Source organism: Astatotilapia calliptera, chromosome 4, assembly GCF_964374335.1.
Source record: "Astatotilapia calliptera chromosome 4, fAstCal68.1, whole genome shotgun sequence".
NCBI lineage: Eukaryota > Metazoa > Chordata > Actinopteri > Cichliformes > Cichlidae > Astatotilapia > Astatotilapia calliptera.
In genome coordinates this window covers 31,009,255-31,035,865 of record NC_137425.1, presented here as the reverse complement: position 1 = coordinate 31,035,865, position 26,611 = coordinate 31,009,255, and the positions used below count along the sequence as shown (strand labels likewise).

The following is a 26,611-nucleotide window of genomic DNA, read 5'->3' as shown; positions in this document are numbered from 1 at the left end:
GTCCACAAAAAGTTCAGGGGGCCGACTGTGCACATGGCAACGGCGGCGACGGGCGAACAGTTCTGGAGGCCGACCGTGCACATGGCAACGGCGGCGACGGGCGAACAGTTCCGGAGGCCGACCACTTGGAAGGCAGTGGCAGCCACTGAGCAGGTCCGGAGGGCGGCCGCGATGCCAGCGGCGGCGACAACCCCTTTCCGGAGGCCGTTCCCGAAGGCCATGATGCCACCTAATAGGCCTAGAAAACGGCCGGCAGAGGTGAGGCGGAACGGGTCGAGCTGGCTCTGACGGCGGTGTGGCAACCGCAGGACCAGACGAAGACGAAGGCGGAGCCGAAGCCAGACCAGACGAAGGCGAAGGCGAAGGCGAAGGCGTGGTTGAAGACGCCGAAGACGGACCAGACGAAGACGAAGACGAAGGCGAAGACGAAGGCGTGGATGAAGACACGGAGGCCGGACCAGGCGTGGATGAAGACACGGAGGCCGGACCAGGCGTGGATGAAGACACGGAGGCCGGACCAGGCGTGGATGAAGGGACGGCTGCGGAACCTGACGGCAGCGGGACGGATGCAGGTGATGATGTAAAAGTCGCGGGGGACAATTCAGCAGGTGATGGCTGAACCAATTTCCCCGGACCATCAGCAGGTGTCCCCCAGGACCCTCAGCTAACGAGGCGTGGTGCTGGACGGGCTCCTCGGGCCCTCTAGCAGACGTGGCTTGAGGCTGGACGGGCGACTCGGGCCCTCCAGCAGACGTGGCATGAGGCTGGACGGGCGACTCGGGCCCTCCAGCAGACGTGGCTTGAGGCTGGACGGGCGACTCGGGCCCTCCAGCAGACGTGGCTTGAGGCTGGACGGGCGACTCGGGCCCTCCAGCAGACGAAACATGAGGCTGGCTGGGTTCTCCCGAACCCCCAGCAGACGAAACATGAGGCTGGCTGGGTTCTCCCGAACCCCCAGCAGGCGAAACATGAGGCTGGACGGGCTTCTCAGGCCCTCCAGCTGGAGTAGATGCAGGACCAGAGGTGAGTGGGACCCCTGGCTGAGGGTGGAGATGAGTGGCTGATTTAGCGGATGACAACGCCAATGATTCCTTCACTAACTGAGCTACTGACTGGGTTATGGACTGTAACAAAGCATGTAGAAAATCCGATTGCGGTAACGACTGAGCTATGGATGACTGAACTTGAGGTGAAAGTGATAGTGGAGTAGGTGACAGGGCTACAGGTGGCTGCTGATCAGCTAACTAAGCTGAAGGTGGCTGCTGATCAGGAGACACTGTAAACTGAGCTGAAGGTGGCTGCTGATCAGGGGACACTGTAAACTGAGCTGAAGGTGGCTGCTGATCAGGGGACACTGTAAACTGAGCTGAAGGTGGCTGCTGATCAGCTGACTGAACTGAAGGTGGCTGCTGATCAGAAAACTGAGCTGGGAACTGCCATAAAGGTTGTAGTGATGGTGGTTGTGATGGTGACTGAGCTAATCCTCCTGAGCCTTCTGAACACGACAAAAACTGCTGGACGGGCTCACCTGAGCCTCCAGCTGACACAGGAACAGGTGCCGGCACCAGCTGAACACCAAACCCTTCCACCCGAGGAACTGAAACGGGTGGAGGGGAACGCTGGGCCCGAGCTACCCTAGGAGCAGAAACAGGAGGAGAGAGAAGCTCAGGAATGGTCTCAAAATGCCCAATATTGCCAACTGGGTCTGGGCATATAGTCTTAGCAGAGTGGGCAACCTCAGAAACATTCAACCGGGACACAGAACAGTCCCTGGGAAGAGCCACGGTCTTAATAGATTGTAGAGAGATGCAACTAGAGTCCTTAAATGTCCTTGGGGAACAGACAGCCCCTTCCTTCAGAGAGCCTGAGTTACAGCCTGCAATTTCTGTCCCTACCAACTGCCTGCGCCCTTGCTGAAAAGTACATGGCTGAAAGGCTGGCTTAGAAACATTAACCACCCCCCTTTCAGCTGACTTGAAAACAGAACTTGAAGCCTCCGGAAATTTCACAGCAGTTCGAACATTTCTCCCCCCAGATTTAAGTGGAGTAGTCTTATTCATTTTAACACTAGGTTCAGATTGGGCAGAATGAAAACAGGTTCTTAAATCCTCAGAGCAGGGGTTCACAGGGTTGACAAACACAGACTCAACTACCTTTAAGTTAGTAGATTTAGATTCACTTGAATGGCAGGTAGTCTTCAGAATCTTAGGGGTGGATTTATTGTTTGTTATGTTCATGAGTTCAGGAGGAGCATGAGAAAGACAGTCTTTGTTGCTCACCACTGCTGACTGTCCAGAGGAAGCGGAGCAACGGCTGCGTGAGCGTCGCTCACTCTGGGAAGAGGGAGGTAAGCCAGACTGCGAATCCTCCTGCAGACGGGGCCGAAAGTCTTTCGGTGGGCCGGGCTGGGACGAAGAGGCGGGAAGTTTGTGTAGCTCCGAACGTGGAAGTCCCAAAAACAAAGCAAAGGATTGCAGTGGAGTAAGCCCAGTGTCTTCCACCACATAATCCTTCTTTCGTCGCTGCTTGCCCCTCCTGCAGGGCCTGAATTCTGAGAGCAGCGGTGGAGTGACACCAGAAAACGGAGGAGCTACTGCCGTCGAGGGAGAGCACTTGGCCCCTCGCATCCCTGACGGAACAGCTGATGGAACGGCGGTAGCCATCGCAGTTTGGAAGCTGCGGGGCCCACCCAGAGCCAAACGAGACCCATCGAATGGTGACTCGTGCTCCCAGGCACACCTAGCCCCCTGCCTCTCCCTCTCCTTGAGGAAGGTGGAGACTGCGGGTCGCCGATACCATACGGAGTCTGCTGGATCCATTACTGGTCGCGTCGTTCTGTCAGGGCTCTGTGTGCAGGCAGGCAGAGATGAGGATCCAAATGCAGGACTCGAACACAGAATTGTAACTCAAAAACCTCAGCTTTATGCCAAGGACACACAGGCATAATCTGAGGGTACGACGCGACACTGAGCATGGGAAAACACAGGGCTTATATACACAGGGTAGTAACGGGGAAATCGGCAACAGGAGGGAGACACAGCTGGGAGAGATCAGGGCTAACGAGACAGGGGGGACAAATCTGCACACACTAACATAAGAAAGACTTTCACAATAAAACAGGAAACATGAATCACAACTGAGAGACACGGACTCAACACAGAGACAGAAATTGACACATGGCCAAAGTCTACTAAATAATAATCATAATCACAACAGTATCAGATCATAAATCATAATATAGAAAAACACCAAGTACCAGAGAAACAAAGGAAAATCCATGATGCAAAAATACCAAAACATAATGAACTCAAAATACTGGGTCCAACGGACCCAGAACCGTGACAGCCGGTCCAGACAGGGTGACTGGGAGGATCCTAAAAGAATGTGTAGACCAGCTGGCCAGGGTCTTCATTAAGATCTTCAACGCTCCACTGTCCCAGTCCTGCATCCTGCCATGCCTAAAGTTAGCCACAGTCTTACACCTGTTATAATGAGGTCTTTTGAGAAACTAGTCTGACACCACATCATGTCCTGCCTGCCACCAACACTCCACCAGCTCCAGTTCGCATACAGAGCTAACAGATCAGCTGAAGTAGTGCGCATGCGCCAACCAGTGTGCAGCCTGTTACAGTCGCTCCTGCTTTTTCTCTTAGTTTAGCTCTTTTTGTTACGTATTCTTTTTTGTCTGACTTGTATTTTCATCCATTTATTATCTTTTACTCAATCATGTGGATTGAGAGAGTTTTTGTTCTTCTGGTGGCCGTGGAACTATTACTTTTATCAAGGAACGGGACCGCGGCACATCTCCTACACTCACGGACTGTTTACTCCAGAGATCAGCTGATCGCCCTGATGCTGGCCGGCTCGCTGGCCAGGCCCGCAGAAGTACCAGCTGAAATTTGGAGGAAAACACATCGGGGATGCAGAGGTCAAGGACAGAAGAGAAGAAAGAAGGAGACGGTGAGACAGCGGAGGCTTGAAGCGAGGAGGAGGTATAAACCATGTCTGCCGTGTCTGCTACAATGTAGCTTGCCATCACCAGTGTGTGAATGTATGTGTGAATGGGTGGGTGACTGGATATGTAAAGCGCTTTGAGTTCCTTAGGGACTAGTAAAGCGCTATATAAATACAGGCCATTTACCATTCTATCGTGATGGGAAATGTGCGATCGTTATCGAATAAAATCGGCGAGCTCTCAGCACTGGTACGGAGTCAGAGGGAATACCGAGAGTGTAGCCTGATGTGTTTCACCGAATCATGGATGCACCAGGACATTCCCGATGAGAATGCTTCCGTGGAAGGCTTCCACACTGTTCGGGCGGACAGGGACAGCATCGCTAGCGGTAAGCGGAAAGGAGGTGGGCTTGCTGTTTTAGTTAACAACCGGTGGTGTAACCCTGCCAACATAACAATCAAAGAAAGGATTTGTTGCCCAGACATTGAACTGTGTGCTGTTGGACTCAGGCCGTATTATTTACCCAGGGAATTCTCTCACGTCATCTTGGTGACTGTTTATGTTCCTCCCTCTGCTAATCCCACAGCTGCATGTGACACTATCCACTCTGCCATAGCCCGGTTACAGACTCAGCACCCGAGTGCCTTTATTGTGATCTCGGGTGACTTCAACCATGTATCACTGGAAAATACACTAACAACATTCAGAGAATATGTTGAAAAAATTCTAGACCTACTGTATGCTAATGTCAAGGATGCATACAGCTCCTCCTCCCTCCCCCCACTTGGTAGGTCAGATCATAACCTGATTCACCTCACCCCCCGCTATGTGCCAATTGTGAGGAGGGAACCTGTGACCACGAGGAGTGTTAGGAGGTGGTCAGAGGAGGCCTTAGCGGAACTACAGGGCTGTTTCGAGGTGACCAACTGGGAAACACTCTGTGAGCCTCACGCCGACGACCTCAATGGGCTTACTGAGTGTATCACAGACTACATAACGTTCCGCACCGACTCCATTGTTCCAGCTCAGACTGTTCATTGTTACCCAAATAACAAGCCGTGGGTGACTAAGGACATCAAAGCCCTCCTCAACAAGAAGAAGAGGGCTTTCAGAGGGGGCAATAAAGAGGAGGTGAGGAAGGTCCAGGTGTTACTAAAGGACAAGATCAGAGAGGCTAAGGACAATTACAGGAGGAAGCTGGATTGGAAACTCCAGCAGAACAGCATGAGAGAGGTGTGGAGGGGCATGAAGACCATCACTGGATTCAGGCCAACCAACAGCAGGGGAGCTGAGGGAGGTGAGAATAGAGCTAACGAGTTGAATCTTTTTTTCAATAGATTCGACACCACAGTGTCTGCTCCCACCTCCACAACCTCACCTGTAGTCAGCCTGGAATCCAGAGCCACACCACTGTGCCAGCCTCTCTCTTCGCATGTCGCTGTTGCCTCCTGTGAGATTCCTGACACCCCTCCCCCACCCATCACCTTCTCTCAATACCAGGTTGAGATGCAAATGAGGAGACTTCACTCAGGGAAGTCTGCTGGACCAGACGGAGTGAGTCCCCTCGTCCTCAAGACCTGTGCCCCCCAGCTGTGTGGAGTCTTTCATAAACTGTTTATGCTGAGTCTGAGTCTGCAGAGGGTCCCAGTGATGTGGAAGACATCATGCCTCGTCCCTGTACCAAAGACGCCACGTCCCAGTGGCCCCCAGGATTACAGGCCCGTGGCACTGACCTCCCACATCATAAAGACCCTGGAAAGGCTCATCCTGGACCAGCTGCGACCCATAGTAAGACCACATCTGCATCCCCTTCAGTTCGCTTATCAGCCTCGTCTCGGAACTGAGGACGCCATCATCTACCTGCTCAATCGTGTCTACACCCATCTGGACCAGCCGGCGAGCACTGTGAGGGTCATGTTTTTTGACTTTTCTAGTGCTTTCAACACCATCAGGCCGACCCTCCTGGGTGATAAGTTAGCAGCGATGCAGGTGGATGCTTCTCTGGTGTCCTGGATTGTTGATTACCTGACAGGAAGACCACAATATGTACGTCTCCCACAGTGTGTGTCTGACAAGGTAATCAGCAACACAGGGGCACCACAGGGGCACCACCTCTCCCCCTTCCTCTTCACCCTCTACACCACAGACTTCAGCCACTGCACAGAGACCTGCCATCTTCAGAAGTTCTCTGATGGCTCTGCGGTGGTTGGTTGCATCAGCAGGGATGACGAGACAGAGTACCGGGCTGTGGTCGACTCCTTTGTCACGTGGTGTGAGCAGAATCATCTGCAGCTCAACGTGGCAAAGACCAAGGAATTGATAGTGGACTTCAGGAAGACCAGGAAACACTTGACCCCTGTTTCAATCCAGGGGGTCAGTGTTGACATTGTGGAGGACTATAAATACCTTGGAGTACACATTGACAATAAACTGGACTGGGCTACAAACACCACAGCACTTTACAGGAAGGGCCAGAGTCGTCTCTATTTTTTGAGGCGACTGAGATCCTTCTACATCTGCCAGAAAATGCTCAGGATTTTCTATGAGTCTGTTGTGGCCAGTGCGATCCTCTATGCTGTTGCATGCTGGGGGAGCAGGCTGAGGGTCGCAGATGCCAACAGACTTAATAAACTAATCCGTAAGGCCAGTAATGTTGTGGGGATGGAGCTGGACTTCCTCAAGGTGGTGTCGGAGAGGCGGATGCTGTCCAAGATGAAGACAATGTTGGATAACACCTCCCACCCACTCCATGACATGCTGGTCAGTCACAGGAGCACGTTCAGTGAGAGACTGAGATTACCGAAAAGCACCACTGAACGACACAGGAAATCTTTCCTGCCTGTGGCCATCTCCCTGTACAACGCATCCACTTAACACACTGGTTACTGCTCAGCTACACATGTTTCTTTTCCAGCTATTTATTAATGAGTGACTTATATATATATATATATATATATATATATATATATATATATATATATATATATATATATATATATATATATATATGTAGTACTATTCTTAGTTAGCGTATTGTCTGTCTTGTTAATGTTGGTTTATGTTGGTTTATAATGGAGCACTGCAACAAAAAAATTATTTCCCCCAGGGATCAATAAAGTATTCTGATTCTGAAGACACCATTGTTATAACACTCCACACCACCATCTCCCACCTGGAACAACAGGGACGTTACGCCAGGCTGCTCTTCGTTGACTTTAGCTCTGCTTTTAATACGATACCTCTGGACAGACTGCGGAATTTCAGACTCCTTTTGCCACCTGCTGCTGCGTACAGAGAGTTATTGTGGGTCCTCGTCTTTCCTCAGCCTTAACACAGATTCTCCACAAGTCCCCTACTGTACACTCTGTACACACATAACTATGTCAGTACCCAGACAATGCAGTCATTAAGTTTTTGGATGATACCACCATGGTGGGGCTCATCTCTGGGGGCAACAAGATGGCATGCAGAGCTGAGGTTCAGAAACTGTCAGATTGGTGTCAGACAACAACTTGGACCTTAATGCCACTAAGATGGAAGAGCTGATAGTTGACTTCAGAAGGAGGAATTCCAAGCTGCAGCCCATCCGCATCAACACAGCGTGCGTGGAAAGGGTGTCCAGCTTTAAGTTCCTGGGAGTGCACATAGACACAGACCTCCAATGGAGCTCAAACACCTTCAATGTTGTAAAGAAGGTCCAACAGCGTCTCCATTTTCTGAGACTCCTCAGAAAAATGGACCTGAAGAGGGAGCTGCTGACTGTCTTCTGTTGCTGCATTGAAAGTGTGCTGACATATCCCATCTCTATGTGGTTCTCCAGCTGCACCGTGGCACACTACAAAGGGTCATTAAAATGGCTCAAAAAATCATTGGTCATCCTTTTTCCTCCCAGATCTCCATTTATAGAGCTGTATATTACATAGCACTGTGACAGGCGAAAGAAGTAGTTCCTGCCTATCATTTGGAGTATCACAATATTATTGTTACTTTCCACTGTGTTGCTGTTAATAACAAACTAAAAAATGTACCCCAAATTAATAAAATAGCAATATTTCAATATGAGAATTGATTGTAGAACATACAGTGGGGCAAAAAAGTATTTAGTCAGCCACTGATTGTGCAAGTTCCCCCACTTAAAATGATGACAGAGGTCAGTAATTTGCACCAGAGGTACACTTCAACTGTGAGAGACAGAATGTGAAAAAAAAATCCATGAATCCACATGGTAGGATTTGTAAAGAATTTATTCGTAAATCAGGGTGGAAAATAAGTATTTGGTCACCTCAAACAAGGAGAATCTCTGGCTCTCACAGACCTGTAACGTCCTCTGTAAGAAGCTTTTCTGTCCCCCACTCGTTACCTGTATGAATGGCACCTGTTTGAACTCATCATCTGTATAAAAGACACCTGTCCACAGCCTCAAACAGTCAGACTCCAAACTCCGCCATGGCCAAATGTAACCGGACTTACGACTTATCATTAAGAATGACCGAACTCCACTAGCCAGTAGCAGAAGATCTAGGATCGGCAGGAGCCCAAGGTATAAACACCAATAAGGAGAGACCACACCACAATAGACTGTTCACAAATTTGTTATATTTGACACACAGCAGCTGCAACAATGTAATGAAAGCAATAAAATAAAATACAAAATATTTCCCCCAAAATAACAAACTAAATAAAAGTGCGCGCATACAGCTTTCTCTGAGTCAATTGTATGAATGGATAATGTCTGGTAACTGATGGATCGTTGGGGCCCGTTCAGTTTGTTTAATGTTTGTCCTACCACACTCCGATGAAGGAAGAAAGTTCGTAGTTCTGCAGGTATCTGAAGCTTCAATGGGAACGAAACTTTGGCTTCAATAAAACCTTGGCAAATCCGATTCAATTTCGGGTTGGCTAGCCATCCAGTTAACTGGAACTGTGGAATCACTGCTCCTCGATGGGGCTTGCTTCAGACTGGGTCCATCTGTCGAGTCATCCTTTTACCAGATAACAAAAAAACCTGACCGGGTGACAGGGTGAAACTCTGAACAACCAAAAACAACTGCAGCAGACTTGCTTTTAACTCCTAGTGATTCGACTTCGGGAACATTAGTTTCTCTGGCACATGGCATTATATGAACAGGAACGAAATGGCAACACAGGAAATCATGTGATCAAGGTCAACAGCAAGGGTCACTGGGAGCTCATTGCTGATTGGCCAAGTTAAATGACAACAGATAATCTTATTGGTCCACATCTTCCTTTAAACATAAAAGAAAAAAGAAATGACTAAATTGTTTACATTATACATGAAAAAAAACTACTTTCCACTGCTCTTTTTTTCTAGCTGGGCTACAACCTCCCCCACTGAACTCATGCACGCCCCGTTGCATGGCAATGGTTGGGTAATTACTGTCTGATGGGTCTGGACAGGGCAATCTAATGGGTGATAACCCTCATCCAAAATGTCTGTAAAAGCTGTGGTTAAACCCTGGAACAGAGATTGCACCACAGCTATAAGTGGATGCCCAAGTTTCACATACTAAAGGCGTTTAGGCGGTTCTCGCTCCCTATTTGATCGTCTAGCAGAACCAGGTTGGTCTTGGCTTCCAATCAGTGTCTGGTCTACTGAGAGCTCTTCAGGAGATTCATCTGTTGGTGACTCATTTGACAATCCCATTTCAGTTCGACCTGTCGCCTCAACATCCGTAGACAGGTTTGGAGCAAGAGAAGATAAACCGGAATTCAAGTCATGACAATCACTTCCAGGTGCAATCCTTTCAGTCTCCATCTCTGCTGGTGGATTTTGGTCATCGCTCACGATTTCTGTGTCATGACAGTGACTCTCAGACACTGGAAGAGTTGCTGAATCTGGACTGTCAACAGGTAAGTTACATAACTGGTCAGTCTGTGGATTGCAGCTTGGATATCGAGCAGTAGAACCTTTAACTGAGGGACAAAATTCTGGAAGTTGTGCATCTTCCCCAGAAGACACTGGTAAATAAGGGTGCGTTTCTTGACGAATGGTGACCGTAGGTATCTCAGAACTGGGGGCGTCTCTGAACCAGTAATTGGGGAAAATCTCATCCTCGGCCTCTGAGAATTGATCGGAGTCTGCAACTGGACTGAGACGTGTTGCTGGCCTGCGTCTTTGTGTCTGCCCTACAGGCTTGTCACTACTCTCGTTGGGGAGATAGCCACAAGGGAGTAATAAGTCCCTATGCAGTGTCCGCAGTGGACCATCTTTCTTTTCAGGTCTCACAGTATATACTGGAAGGGATCCTGCACCACTGTCCCAGAAAGAGCTGAGGAGAGTCCCAGATGATCGGTCACTCAGCTGCTGCGGAGCAAAAGCCAGGGGGGGTTGCAGTGACGTGCCCGTGAGCTCCGCCGGCAGCCAGCTGTGCCTGAGTGACCGAGCCCCAGGCCGAGAGGCCGGGGGCACCCCACCCCCGAAGTGGCCCGAGCGAGCCCCAGGCTCCAGGCCCCGATAAGCAGCCACCAAGGAGTGAGCCGGTGTGTACCTGGACGCCCATCCCCGGACACAAAGAACCACCAACGCACTGATGTCTGAGGGCGTCTGCCACCGGCAGGGGAAGTGGTGGTGGGGGAGATAGGCCTCCATACCTTGAAGGACCTGAGATGTCCCCAGAGAGCTGGCGTCTGATACCCAACCTGACACAGATACAAACATACCTTCCCACCCTCATGCTCTCATATGCGATTACTCAGCACTCACCCTCACTCACTGGATAGACTTTTTGTAAACTTATCTTCAGTGAATAGAGTACCAAGGGTGTGTCACCATTGTCATACTGAATTCCCTAGACTCTGAGACATTCAGCTAATCCAGCTAAAGAACATTTTGGCCCACCAAAATGTGTATATTGGTTTAACATAAGATAACTAAATACATGTTGGGGTTTATTTTTTATCTTTAAGGCTAATATCTCATAATTAGCATCGCAGGTTTGTTTTATACTTTATTACAGCGGTCCCCAACCCCTGGGCCTCGGACTGGTAGCCTACCGGTCCATGAGTCGTTTGGTACTGGGCCACGAGAGTTGAGGCTCAGGTGTGAAATGTATGGTTTTCAGGGTTTTTATCGGTTTTCAGCGTTATTTTGTTATCGTTTTTATCGTTAACTCGGTTTTCCTGGGTCTTTTCACGTGTGTTATGAATAAATCTTCTTTTTTTCGGTACCGGTACTAGTTTTATTTTGTTGTATTTATCCGCGACACCTTAAAGGCCGGTCCGTGAAAATATTGTCGGGCATAAACCAGTCCGTGGCGCAATAAAGGTTGGGGACCTCTGCTTTATGACACACAGTAAGAATTGTAGAGTGGTATTAGAAGTAGATTGCTATAATCAGATACTAACAGACATAAACAGAGAGGAGCCCCCTTCTCTAAGAATTTGAGGGGGAGGGGGAGTGATAGGTTTGTAGCATAAACCTATTCGCTGGATCGTTCAAGACAATTTACTACACAGCAAAAGCAAGACACAAGTAGGCAAAGTTCTTTGTGTTACTCATGCATGAGGGAGGCCTGCCTGGAGCCAAGTGTCGTTCCACCCACTTGACCTCCATCAGACAGGTTCCCTGTAACACTCCTTTTATTGTGGTTACATGAAAATACATAGGTTCATTAACATATGACGTATACATACACACAAAGAGTACCTTGCCTGTGCGTTGTGTAAGTATGTGTGTGTGTGTGTGTGTGTGTGTGTGTGTGTGTGTGTGTGTGTGTGTGTGTGTGTGTGTGTGTGTGTGTGTGTGTGTGGTCGGTCAGAGTGTGGCGCAATAAACAACTTCCCTAAACCTGCTGGCCTGGAAGTCCAGCAGTTCATCTAAACAAAAGGCACTTAGACTAAAACTGATATAGCTATGTTTATCCTACCATAAAACAATAAAACAAGGTACGACCTCTCCCATGCTCCCAGGGTGTGGGTGTGAATGCCAGAGCACTCTGGAATGCACACAAAGTCTTTGCAGACTCCTAAGGATCACACATCCTATCACTACACAATCGATTATACACCTCTAAGCATATATGGTTAAATATTTCTAAGCATAAATGACAATCAACAATATAAACCTGACAGGGTGTCTCACTAGTGAAGGCACCAGAAGGTACAAACTTTAAGCCTGACTGCGCTAGAGGAAACATGGCCATAAATTCCTGGGTGTGGCAGCCTTTTGTCTCTGAGCCAGAGAGAGGAGGTCCATGGCGCCATGTAAAACTAATTCTAACCATTTTGCTAATAAACTGTTAAAAGTTATAATTGGAGCGTATTTGTCTTCCCTCTCATAAAAAACCTACATACTCTCAACATAAAAAAGTATAATCATAAACAACCATTTTGTGTTACATTATCATGAGATAGCTGTAAAGACTTTACAGGAACAAAAAACATCAAAATCATGTTCATTTAACATATAAAAGTGTTGAGTTATAAAAAAGAAAATTAAGGCTGACTAAACATAACTTTATTGCTTGCAACCGATGTAGGTTATTTTTTTCAGTGAACAGGACAGAGAGATAGGACACACCACAGTTAACTGAAGTTGGCTGCTGGAAAATCAAAGTGTCAGTGTGACAGCACCGATCTCCTCTTCAGTCTCCTCTTTCTCCTCCTCTTGTTCCTTTTTGTGGAAGATGTTTCCATCAAGCTGCTTCACCCATCTCAGCGTGAATTCACTCAGACCGTTCTCCATCAGCCTCTGATTGAACTGGGAAACATATTTATTATTCTCACACAGTGCATTTTTTAACAGCTGTTTATCAGTAAATATCCATTAACAATTTCACAATCAGTTGTGGGAGAGTGACAGAAGTTTTGATATTATGTTGACTGATACATTACTTAAGGCTGCTGCTAGTGGGGAAAAAATATGAGGATCCATCTTTTGTTTGCTTGTTTGTTTTGTCTGCTTTGGTTTGTTGATATAAAATGCTATTCTATTTTAACTAGTTAGTTACCTTTTCCAAGATGTCATTCTGCAGCACCTCCATGTCCACAGAGGCATCTGTTGTCTTCAGCTCCACCTTCAACAGTCTCTGGTCCTTGACATCTGTTATACAAAATGCTGTGTTATCATAAGAATTACACTGCAGAATAAAAGATTGTACAAGAATTTCTGTAAATGTTAAATTGTAGCCAAAACAAATGATAGCTCACCAGTGTAACAGAGGAAGTAATTGTAGCCATTACATGCACTGTTGTGCCACTTCTCTAAATATGTGGTGCCACAGGAGTAGTTGTCTTCACTCAGTGGCTTGTTGGGAGCCCAGTTGGGGAATGAATATGCGCTCCCATCTGACCACATCCATGCATTTCTATAAAGACCGATCCACGTGGGGGAATTGTTCAACATCATCTTCAGCTGTTCATTCTCAGACTGGTTCCTCACACTGGCCAGATCTGTGTGCTTCACTCTGCAGTAGCTCTGAGCGTTCTTCCAGGTCTCACTCACATTCACATAGATGAAGCTCGATGTGTCTGGAAATATGTTTCATTCAGTCAGTCTCCAAGAATATATCAATATCTGTATAATAGTTGTGTAGCATGTAAATGTGTTTGGTTTTTTTGGACTCTTGGTATTTGGGAAAATAACTGCGTTACCTGTCACAGACATTTACGTACAGATGTTTTGGTAGTAGTCTAATACAACAGATTGGACTGGTAACTACAAGATATGTAGCATTCATGTTGAAATAATCTGGTTACTAAATATATACAAATAGATTATTTATTTATTTATTTGTTTATTGCAAACACAGGAGAACCTGATATAGTAATATGGTAACTTTTTTTGTAATTTAAATGAAGTGTAATGTCATTTTTCTGACCAGATTTTATTCTGATAAAAGATTTAGTAATAAGGACTAATTCCTCCATCCTTAGTAGGATCTTCTCTTCAATCTCTTAAATCCTCATTCCTTCCTCTACAAAACTAAAGGTTGTAAAATCCTTGAACAAACCTTATAAATGAAAGATCAGAGTAACTATTAATAAAACAACATGGAATATGTTAAAGCTAAAGTCTTAATAACGACATAACTGTTTTTCATTACTTTTGTAGTAGCAGATGAATGGGTATGTGACACCGCACGCCTGATCTGCCCATTCCCCACTTGGGAGCATTGCCACACATGCTTTGTAGTATCCTGGACCAACATTGGGTTCATTACTAGCCCACATTCTGAACTCAGCCCCTCCTTCAACATAGTAATTCTGGTATTCCAGAGACCACCTCCATGCTTCAGTGTCAGGCTGGAGTCCAATCCAAACGCTTAAAAGTCCCTTTGTAAGTTTATTGACCATTGCCAGGTCTTTCTCATTATGCACACAGGCCAGGTCAGTGTACTTATTCCTACAGAACTGTTTAGCGCTGCTCCAGTCTTTTGCCTGTGAAACAAGTATGTAGAGTCGAGGAAAACAGGCAGGCAGGAAACACAGTCCTGTGGTAAGAATAAAGAAACTCACTTTGAAGCATTTCATGACAAATGCAAATCAGACATTTTCTGGATCCTCATAAACTATTGAATATGAGACATTATATAGTAGTTTGTTAATGTTGGTTCATAGTGGCAAAATTAGGAGAGGCTTGTATAATAATGAACAAAGACTTTGTTTCACACTTTAGACCTCAACAAAAGTTACTCATTGATGTACTAACCCATTTTTAACAAATTTTTATTTCATAGAATTTTGGAAATAAATGATTCACACTGACCTGACAGGACCGTCATCAGCACTGCATTCTGTTTCATGATGTGCTGTTGGATGGTTCACTTATACAATCAGTTGATAAGTGTTTGTTGGTGAGTTTCTGTGGCAGAAAAAGCGTTTAGAGCAAGATACAAGACCACAGACATTACTCATTAAATAATAAACTTTAAATGAAATCAATGAAAGCTGGCAGTAAAACTTCATTTTAAAAGTAATTTTTTTCTTCTAAATAACACACAGTAGGTGAAGTTAAATTATAAATAAACAGAAATAATTCCCTCTGACTGGTAGCGACATCAAATGGAAATATTACATTTAAGAAAATCTGCATTCCACTTATTACTTTCTATACTTTTTTCTCCATAAATACAACTATTCACTACAAGATTAATTAATGCCAATTAATAATGTAATAGGAAGTTGGTGGGAAATTAATTTCCCCAAACTTCCACATTGTTGTGGAGGGCTGCACTCCACAACAGCAGTGTGGGCCAGCAGGAAGGAGGCAAGACATCTATGTAAGCTGATGCAAACATCAGACTCCAGCGAGATGTAAACATAACATTAAATGAACATTACACAATTACATATTATCAAAAAGCCCACAGAAGACCTCTGATGTTTGTTACATTTATACTTACCTGGAATAAGTCAAATATGTGAGCTCCAGCATCTAGCAAACAGCTGAAACACACTTCAAGCCTCGTCCCTTGTCATGTGTTTGGAACTATGTTTATATTACCATGTGCCTTCTGTCCTAGAAAGGGATGACACGAAGAGGTGGAGAATGAGCCAGGTAGTTTTTGAATTACATTTGAATACTTTAAGCATTATTCCAGCCACTTTAAATGCATGTCACAGGAGTGAAATGGTGAAAAAATGTTTGTACTCTTTCCCCCCCCCTGAACCCACCCTGTCTGGCAGTTTTAGCAAGCAGAATCATCATCTGCAACCTTTGTTGAACACAATTGTTTTGCCAAGAGGAGCAGTATAGACTCTCTGTAGGGTCCTCTTGGTAATCTTTTTGTTTTATTTATTTAATTGAATTTGAATTTTCAAGGTATCTGGGGAAGGTAAAGGAATTAAGTCAACCAAATCAATTTGTTTAGGAAAATATATCCCCCTTTAGGTAAGGCCAATATTTAAATAAATAGATCCCACTTGAAACCCACATTTGAAAGCGCAGTCATGACATCTGTTTTTATCTCCAAAACCATGTTGAACCCTGTTTAGATAGTGCTACCGCTAAACTCATGTCAAATAAAATCTCAGTTCACCCTTTTTTTGAAAATCTTGTCTGCTTGTGGCAGCTGGAATAATAATTCAGATTATATTGCATGTGCATGGCTGCTTTATATCTTTTCTAGTTCGTGTTTTATTTTCTGTAGGGGGGACGTATGGTTGTAACGCGGAGAGAGTTGTAACATCACCAATCACACCAATCAGGCATGATATAGGAGTAATATTATCATTTAAGTGTTTACTCACTTTCATTCCTGATTTCACATGCTGGTTGTCATGGCTACAAGCAACTGCATGTTGATTTCATTGGGAAAAAATTTATTTTGACGAAAGAACTAAACTGTTACACAACTGCAGATAAAAAATTATGACTTAACAGTATATTAATTTTTAGTTTCTTAGACAAACTGTGATGGCCTGCTAATTTTAACCCACTATGCAGTTAGTGAAACAATGACTTCCAGGGCTGGGGTGTTTTATGACATATGTTTTAAAAGTGTTACAACCATCCCCTTGCTCAAAGTGTGAATAGTTTTTTGATGTTACATATACTCATACATATACTTTTACAGCATCATGGCTAGATAGTGGAGGAGAAAGACTGATAGAGGTGTGCCTGCTGATATAAAAGTCCTGTCCTCTTAGTCCTGTTGTTAAACGGGCTGCACCTACGCAGTGTTATCGTGCCTTCGGCTCAGATACTGCTGAGCATTTTTCAACACTATTTCAACAACTTGTGTCCAGTCCCTCTGAGTCGTCCTCCGCAGATGGATTACTATCTCATCTGGACTCTGTTTGTAAATCTGCCCTTGATGTTGCTGCACCTGTAAGACTCAGGCAGTGTAAACCCAAGGCCAGATCTAACCGATTTTACGAGCCATTAGAAGAGAATGTAGGAGATGTGAAAGATGATGGAAAAAGGACAGACTGTACGTCTCTCTGGAAGCTCTTAAGACGAGCTGGAAAGCTTATCAGAGGGCAGTAAAGACCTATTTTTCACAACTTATTTCTGTTAATTCACATAACCCTCGTGTTCTGTATAATACCATTAATTCTGTAGTGAATGCAGAGGATCATGTTCTTTTGCAATCCTCTGAGGTTATGTGTGTGGCGGAGGTGTGGTCCGGGGCGCGGCTGCAGGGGAGGAGTGGTGCAGTGAGCTCGACGGGGCGGTGCTGGTAAGAACAGCTGATGGCGATTTTGGACTGATGGTGGTTTTCCTTCCCTTTATATAGTGAGGCGGAGAGGAGTGGAAGAGCGCTAAGGGAAAAGAGACACACATCAGCTGGGATCGAGAGCTGTCAGTCTGTGCGTCATATTGTCTGCTGTGTAAACATCAATAAATGTGGTCCTTGGCAATACGGATCTGCGTGTGTGTGTGCTTGGGCCTGGTATACTCCACAAGTGGTGCCGAAACCCAGGAGCCTGCCGGTGTGGGGATGTCCGACCCGCAGGCTGCGCCGCCCGCCCAGCCTTTGCAGTATTTGGCGCAGATGCTGGCGGAGATGGCAAAGATGAGCCACGACCAGGCAGAGGCCCTGCGGGCCCACCTGGCTGCGCTGCAGGAGCAGACGGACTGGCAGACTCTGGTTCTGGAGCGACTGGTTGGCGCCGCTGCCCCGCCGAAGCCCCCACCGCTGTCGGTGGCGGTGCCCCGGATGGGGGACGGGGACGACCCCCAGGTTTTTCTGGAGACTTTTCGTGCCACGGCGGAGGCCTGCCAGTGGCCGCAGGCGGAGTGGGCTCCGCGTTTGCTTCCTCTGTTGTCAGGGGAGGCTCGGACGGCGGCCCTGGGTCTGCCGCCGGCTTCGAGGGGCAGCTTCCAGGACGTGAGCCGGGCGGTGGTGGACAGGTTGGGGCTCACCGCTGAAGATCATCGCCGGCGATTCCGGGCCTGTCGGCTGGCCGTGGCGGATCGGCCGTTTGCTTGGGCCCGGAAGCTGCATGACGCGGCCGTACGCTGGCTGCAGCCGGGATCGTCAGAAGGCGAGACGCTGCTGGTGGGCAAAGTGGTGCTGGAGCAGTTCGTGGAGGGGCTGCCTGCAGAGACGGCGAGATGGGTCAGGTGCCACCGTCCCGCGAGTCTGGAGGTGGCGGTGACGTTGGCGGAGGACCACCTTGCCGCTAGAGCGGGGGAGCCCGGGGACAGCGGCCGGAGGCCGAACAGACAAGCCCCGGTGCCGGCACCGAGGCGCCGGATGCCTGTGCCAGGGCAGGCAGAGCGGACGCTGGCGTTGAGCCCCACCAATCCTTTTGCTGCGTTTGTGTCTTCCCAGGGACCGGACCTAAGCAGCGCTGCCCCTGAGCCACGGAGAGCAGCACAGACGCCGGGGCAGGAGTGCTGGAAGTGCGGACAGCCGGGACACCTGAGGAGGGACTGTCCTCTGATGGAGGTGGGGCAGGTGTTCCGCGTTGCCGGTGCCCCAGCGCCCTCTCCCGGTCCGGGAGGGACATACAGCATTCCGGTAAGGACTCGAGGGGGTATACGCCATGCTTTGGTGGACACAGGCTGCATGCAGACCCTCGTGCACCAAAGTTTGGTTCGCGGGAAACGATTTTCCAGGCGGCTCATTATAACCCTATGGCAGGGCATATGGGATACGAAAAAACTCTGGAGCGAATAACGGCCCGATTTTATTGGCCGGGCATCCGAGCGGATGTGCGCTGCTGGTGCGCGTCCTGCCCGGACTGCCAACTTGTTAATCTGCCGGCCATACCAAAAGCGCCTTTGCGTCCGCTTCCACTCATAGAGGTCCCGTTCGAACGCATTGGCATGGACCTCATCGGGCCGTTTCACCGGAGTGCACGCGGCTACCGCTTTGTGTTAGTCCTGGTGGATTATGCAACGCGGTACCCGGAAGCAGTCCCGCTGCGCACCATCTCTGCAAAGAAAAGATGGTTAAGAAAGGTTAAGAAAAGTAAAGAGGAAAATAAGAAAGAGGCTCAGTTAGCTGCCATAACAGGTAACACAGTTAAGGTTTCAGAAAAAGTATTCTGTCGTTTGTTTGCTCGATCATGCCTTAAACACATCAAAATGCATAGTGGGATTATGATGCCATAGCCCTGACACTACACACTGCCCTGTCACACCTGGAGAAGAGAGACACGTATGTGAGGATGCTGTTTGTAGATTACAGCTCAGCATTCAATACCATCGTTCCCTCGAAGCTGGACAGGAAACTGCAGGATCTAGGACTGAGCAGCTCCCTCTGCAGCTGGATCCTTAGCTTCCTGTCTGACAGACGCCAGGTGGTCAGACTGGGCAGCATCACCTCATCCCCCATCACACTGAACACTGGTGCTCCACAGGGGTGTGTACTGAGCCCTCTCCTGTACTCACTCTACACCTACGACTGCACAGCCACTAACAGCTCCAACATCATTGTGAAGTTTGCGGACGACACTACAGTGGTGGGTCTTATCACCAACGGTGATGAGACGGCTTACAGGGAGGAGGTCAGCGCCCTGACCCACTGGTGTCAAGACAACCATCTCACCCTCAACGTCGCAAAGACAAAGGAGTTGATAGTGGACTTCTGGAGGTGCAGAGAAGTACACACCCCCATCACCATCAACGGCGCTGCTGTGGAGAGAGTGAGCAGCTTCCGGTTCCTTGGCGTACACCTGGCTGAGGATCTTACGTGGTCAGTACACACAAACAAAACAGTGAAGAAGGCCCAGCAGCGCCTCTTCTTTCTCAGGAGACTGAAAAGATTCGGCATGAGCCCCCGCATCCTCAGGACCTTCTATCACTGTGCCATTGAGAGCATCCTCACTGGATGCATCACCACCTGGTATGGCAACAGCACCGCCTACAACTGCAAAGCTCTCCAGCGAGTAGTGCGGTGCTCTGAACGGATAATTGGAGGTGAGCTTCCCTCCCTCCAAGACATCTACAGGAAGCGGTGCCTGAGGAAAGCGGGGAGGATCATCAAGGACTCCAGTCACCCCAGCCATAAACTGTTCAGACTGCTTCCATCAGGAAGGAGGTTCTGCAGCATCCGGTCCCGTACCAGCAGACTGAGAGACAGCTTCTTCCATCAGGCCATCAGACTGCTGAACACGTCATAGACACCTCAGCTTCACTACTGGAACTTCAACATTATGCACTCCACACTGTATATAAATGCCACTTGTTTTGCACATATTCAACTCTGTATATTTTATATATTTTATTATTATTATTATTATTATTATTATTTTATTTTATTTTTTTACTATTTAATTTGTAAAAATGTGTATACACACACACACACACATGCACACACACACACACACACACACACACACACACACACACACACACGTAGGAAAATATTTAGTATACACATCCAGAAATGCATACACTATTATATATTGTACATATATTTATTAGTTTCAGGTTGGCCATTCTTGTATTTTGCTCGTTTGTGTTGTTGTGTTTGCACATCTCTGTTGCTTGTGGGGCTCGCACACAAGAATTTCACTCGCATGTGCTGTGCCAGTGTGCCTGCACATGTGATGTGACAATAAAAAGTGATTTGATTTGATTTGATACAAGTGAATACTGTGACAAGCACTGGTACTGAATAGGCAATCGCTTAGCAGCAAGGTGAATCGGTGATGCATTAGTGTGGTCTGCACTTCCTCTTCTTTGATTGGGTGAAATAAGTTGAAAGTAATTGGAGGAGGGAACCATGGGGAGTGCCCTGCATAATTTCAATAAAACGCCGTTTTAAACGCCGTTACAGCTGGCAGAGAACGGCGTAAAAAACGCCGTTCAAAGATGCATAAAAACGGCGTTTTGTGCTGAGTAGCGTAAAAAACGGCGTTTCCGTCTGTCTTTGAACGTCGCTTTTTACGTCACTCGGATGGTGCGTTCAGGGCGCCATCCGAGTGGCGGAAAAAGCGGCGTTTGTCGGAACAGAACGCCGTTTTTTTCGGCGTTTTGAATAATTAAACGGCGTTTTTTACGCCATTTCTTAACCAAACGGGTTAGGAAAGTGGCGAATTTTGGCACTAATGGCTTGCCATACCTTATGTGCCGACACCGGCGTTTTAGCTGGCAAAGCGGCGTGGCTGATGTGGAGTGAAGCCACGTTAATGACAACATGTACAATTATTGGAGATGTGAGCAGGACAGACGGAGCAATTGACGGAAAAAGTTTGGACTTTATACCAGTTTTTAAATTGTGTTGAAAGGCCACGTAAAACCAGAGTTGTGACAAAAAGAAATGCAATGTTTGGTTTTCTTCCTGAATACTATCGTTGTTTATATTTACTGCGGGAAGAAACGGTAAAAACTGCATTTTATAAGGAAAAACGCTCGAAAGCACTCTCCGCCTGTGAGCAAAAACACATGAAATGTGTCAAAATAAGGGGGGAATTTAAGGTTTAATAATTTAATTGTTTAATAATTTAGGATCATTTTAGGATTTTTTGGGGTTTTTGGTCATTAGATATGGTGAAGCAGAAATTGTTATTTTTATGTTAAGGTTAAAGGATTAAAGTGAACTGAATCCTGTTTAGAAGATACAATGCCAGTGTTTTAAAGCTGTGTACAAATCTTAGAGGGAAATTGTGGGACAAGTTGACAAAAAGATATGCTTTGGGGAACATTGGTGAAGGTTGTAGGAGTAGAAAAGGTTTGATTTATTTTTTGATTTCTAGAAGAAGTGGTTATAATGTATAATGTTACATACAGATATTACATAGATTTATTTTTAGGATAAAGGGGATAGCTTATAAGTAGAAATGATTTTTATACATATTGCATTTTGTGCCTTTAAAGGAGTTGTGGCTCAATTCGTCTCTTGGGGGTCACGAGCCTTTGGCTAGCGCTATGATTGGCCAATCTACTGTTAGGATGATATGAGTTATTGAAGGATTGCACACGCTTACAGACACAGAGTCCAGAAACACACATGAAAGTATTGATTCCAGGCAAAAGGCCTCAAATTAATTTAGCTTTTAACTGAACTTAAAGAAGGACCAAAGGAAGGAAAGCATATATTTTGGTTAGGTCTGATAAACTAGAATTAGAAGGTATTGTTACATTAGAATGAGCAAAATGAAATAAAAAGGCTATATTAAAAAACAGGTTATAACATAGGAAATGTGAGGTTTTAAAATGAAGTTAGTGTTAACACACAGGAGTTGTTTTTAGGCAGCGTTTAGTTATGATGAAATGTAGGCCTATGCATGAGTAATTGCTTATATGCTTAAACTTAATTGATTAAAGTGCTTGTTTTCTTTTGGATCTTTGAGTAGAATAGGCGTTTATAATGATTTTCTTGTTAAAAAGGTGACTTTAGATTAGAGTAGAGGCCCGTGCAGCAGCGACAGTTCGTGTACAGGATGTTGATGATCAGATAAGGGAAAATAGAGCGAGCAACCAGACGTTTAAGAGTTTTAAAGTGATGAGTAACGTTGAAGGATATATAAATACAAGTCAATAAGTTAAGAAGATAATTAGGATAAGGCTTTTGATTACAGAGTCCCAAATATGATAAGTTAGGGAGGTGCAGGAAAAGGTGTTTTGTTTCCTTTGCAGAAGATTTTGGCGACCACAGGGGGGTGAGGATCCTGGAGGCCCGAGGCCTGATGGACCACAAGAGAGGGACCGAGAAAACCTAATCTTACGCATGGAGTGTTCTCGAGTGGGAGCTGGTGTTTATTACTGGACCAATTAGATGACATGAGGTTGTCTGATTTGCTGAGCCAGAGGACGGCTAGAGAGGGTCAGAGCGAGGACACAATGTATTGCGACCTCTGGTGTTCCATAGGTCGAGAGAGGGAGTGTGGATCAGGGAAATTATTTTACTGCTATTGGTAAATAATCATCATCATTACCATTGCATTAATAATAAAATTTACAGTATTGATATTGTATTCAGAGGTTTAAACAGTGTGTGTGTCTTTCAGAAAGACTAAGTTGCAGGCTGACAGGAAGTTGCAGGCTTTGCAGAACTGAAACCGAAAGTAGTCTAAGTGCAGGTTATTTTGAGGATTACATGTGAGGACGAGCCTCTGTTCTGGTGAAAGGTCAGAAGTGCAACGGGTGAATTGAGAGAGCATTTGAGGACGACACACACACACACACACACACACACACACACTCAGTTAGAGAGAATCATTTATAGGTGAGAAGTTGGTCATGTTTGTCTCTGCAAGAAAGAGGAACAGCGTCTGGCAGGATGTGGGGCTATGCGCTTTTAACCAGTCCAACTGGCGTTCTTGAGTAATTTATAATACTTTGGAACAACAGTAAAACACCCAAGAAAGTGTAAGACTGAAGCAGGTCCAACCTTATAACCAAAAAATAACCAAATTCCCTAACATACTAAAATCATTGAGCAGTCCAACTGCTTTCCACGGTCCAACCGTATTAAATCCGTTTAGCGGTCCAACCGCATTCAATCATTTTCAGCAGTCCAACTGCTTTAAATCCTCAGTACTGTCATGAGATTCTCATCAAAATCAAAGCAGACATCTACCAGTAATTTCAGTGAGTAGACTTAAATTTTATCATGTCCAATTTGGCACACTTTGGAAATAATTCAACAGGTAGTGCCTTACCTTTGGATAAGCCGGCTTATGCCCACTCACTTCGACCACTGGCACTCATGTCTGCCCGTCCGACCACCTCAGACCACCGAATTTCTCCGTCTACACCTCCAACTCTCTCCCTCCTCAACCACCAGATGAAGCCCCCAAATTTTGAGGTTCACATATTGAGGAAGGAGAGTACAAACAACCATTGGTCCAGAAGATCTTGGTCAAACAATTGATTTTAATGAATACACGCGTGGGAAGACCACTCTGTACGCAGACAGGAATTGATCTTAGACTTAATCAAAGCATACACAGATTCTCTCTAACTGAGTGTGTGTGTGTGTGTGTGTGTGTGTGTCATCCTCAAATGCTCTCTCAATTCACCCGTTGCACTTCTGACCTTTCACCAGAACAGAGGCTCATCCTCACATGTAATCCTCAAAATAACCTGCACTTAGACTACTTTCGGTTTCAGTTCTGCAAAGCCTGCAACTTAGTCTTTCTGAAAGACACACACACTGTTTAAACCTCTGAATACAATATCAATACTGTAAATTATATTATTAATGCAATGGTAATGATGATGATTATTTACCAATAGCAGTAAAATAATTTCCCTGATCCACAATAATTAATTGCCCAGCATTGGTCATTATATACTGTATTTTGCAGACAGAGAGTTACAGGACTCTCTCCCAGACCACAGACTCATAATACAAGTCAGAGCTTTATAAAAAGAAAGAAAGTTGTGTTTTTGAAATTGGAGTTCAAGTTATTTTTACTTCCAATAGACTTAACATGTCAATGACTAGATTTTTTTTACATTTTCATTGTAAGTGGGCTAAAGTAGTTAATAAAAGTAGTGTAACATAAATGTAAATGCTGTAATTTGATTTGATTTTAATAAACCATGTAACTTGGATGGATTCGATGCTGGCGTCACCACAGTGCACACGTCTGATGTCGCTCACAGTGGTCCAAGGGATTGCTCAGGGAGTTTGTGTGTTCGCTCAGACACGTGAAAAATTAGAGGGAACATTGTTTGAGACCCTCCACTTTATCTTCTGTTGGCCCGGCTGTGCATGTTCCCGGTTTAAATTTGCTTATTGCTTTCCAACCAATTGTTCTACCTGAACTAGAGAAGCTTGTGTTAACTGCTAACCCGTGTGGTTCTCCGAATGATGTCGCTCATCCCCTTTTTCTAAAAACAGTGTTTCCTACTGTTGGACCACATATTCTGAACCTAATTAATACCAGCCTCTTGTCGGGTCAAGTACCAAGCGGGTTTAAGCATGCAGTTATTCACCCCTTACTTAAGAAGCCAGGCTCAGATATTTCAGTAATGTCAAACTTTAGACCCATCTCTAAACTTCCTTTTCTGAGTAAGATCTTGGAAAAGGTTGTTCACACTCAGCTGATGGATTACCTAAACAACTCTCAAATATTTGAAGTTTTTCAGTCCGGCTTTAAGCCATTTCATAGCACAGAGACAGCTCTCATAAAGGTTATGAACGATATTCTGGTAGCGACGGACTGTGGTAAACATGTAGTGCTTATACTACTAGATCTGACTGCTGCATTTGACACAGTGGATCACGACCTGCTGATCTCTCGATTACAGCATTGTGTGGGCATTTCTGGCTTGGCACTCCTGTGGATAAAATCATACCTCTCAAACAGGAGCTTCTGTGTTAAGTTGGGCTCGTCATCGTCCTCTGTGGCCCCTCTGCCATGGGGTGTACCACAGGGATCTATTCTTGGGCCATTACTGTTTACATTGTATCTCCTGCCACTGGGTGCAATCTTTCGTAAACACAAAGTTTCATTTCATCTGTATGCTGATGACTGCCAGCTTTATTTTCCTTTCAGTCATTCTGATAGCTCCCCAATTAGACTCCTTTTTCTTTTTCTTTTCCTTTTTTTTTTGCCTGTCCCGTTTGGCTCTTTTGCCATCAGAATTATTGTCTAAAGGCGAAGAAAGATGCCCAACGGATTTACTTTACCAAATTGACCATCCCAGCCTTGCCGTAATGGTCTATTTGATTCACCTTTTATTGTTTATTTTATTTTCACTTGCTGAATACGGGACAGACTTGACTGCGGGAAATAAGGGGAGAAAGAAAGAGGGAAAGAAAAACAGCTGAGAAGAGGGACGGAGGAGAAGGGCAAAAAACAAAAACCAACAGAATAAGCAGAAAAAAAAATACATATATCGATCACCTGGATCACCTGTTGAGAAAGATAAAAGAAAACAAGCAGAAGAAAACGAGAGTAATAGAATAAACAACATCACAATGATCTATGGGAATATGACAGTAAATACTAAATATTAAACATTATTGTGCAGCACGTAAGATCGACAGCACACAGTGTGCTTTAAGGTAGGAGCCAAAAAGGGTGTAGTTTGTGGGTGTGATCACCCGTGTGTACACCTGTGAGCATGGACGCGCTTCCTTTTTAAAAGGTTCCTTCATGTAAAGATCTGCTAGAGGGTGTGGGGAGCCACAGCCCCGTCCTCCAGGGCATGAAGCAGGTATGGAGGAGATCAAAACTCCAGACATCCATCTCAATTAGACTCCTGCTAGATTGCCTTAGTGATGTTAAGTCATGGATGGCTCAAAACTTTTTAAATTTTAATGAACGTAAAACGGAATCAATTCTGTTCGGCCCGAATCGTTCCTCTGATATCCCTGATGTTGACCTTGCTGCTCTGACCCCTCACCTGAAGAGCTCGATTACCAATCTTGGGTTAAACATCGACTCTGCACTTACCTTTGATGGCCATGTTAATGGGGTGGTGAAATCGTCATTCTATCAACTCAGGCGTCTGTCGAAGGTTAAACCTTTTCTTTCAAGGCGTGACTTGGAGACTGTTATCCATGCTTTTATAACCTCACGCTTGGATTATTGCAACTCCCTTTTAAAAGGGGTTGGACTGGGCACTCTGACACGCCTGCAACTAGTACAGAATGCTGCGGCACGGTTTTTATCTGGTAAAAGGAAATTTGAGCACATTACTCCGCTTCTGGCCTCCCTGCACTGGCTTCCAATTGAATTTAGGATTCATTTTAAAGTTCTTTTATTGGTTTTTAAATCTTTAAATGGTCTGGCACCTGCATATTTGTCTGATTTGCTGAAGCCCTATGTCCCCACTCGTTC

The 26,611-nt window shown here is 45.8% G+C and overlaps 1 protein-coding gene across 1 annotated transcript; it reads right to left on the bottom strand.

Annotated features, from left to right (window-relative positions):
- Window positions 1-12,393: 12,393 nt before the first annotated feature.
- LOC145419298 (alpha-N-acetylgalactosamine-specific lectin-like) lies at window positions 12,394-13,580 on the bottom strand. The gene is made up of 4 exons (XM_080300693.1): window positions 13,568-13,580; window positions 13,124-13,444; window positions 12,925-13,016; window positions 12,394-12,674 (listed from the first exon to the last, which is right to left on the bottom strand). Exons 1-4 carry the CDS (start codon window positions 13,578-13,580, stop codon window positions 12,525-12,527), a joined length of 576 nt encoding a protein of 191 aa, XP_080156819.1. The 3' UTR covers window positions 12,394-12,524.
- Between the last annotated feature and the right edge of the window lie 13,031 nt (window positions 13,581-26,611).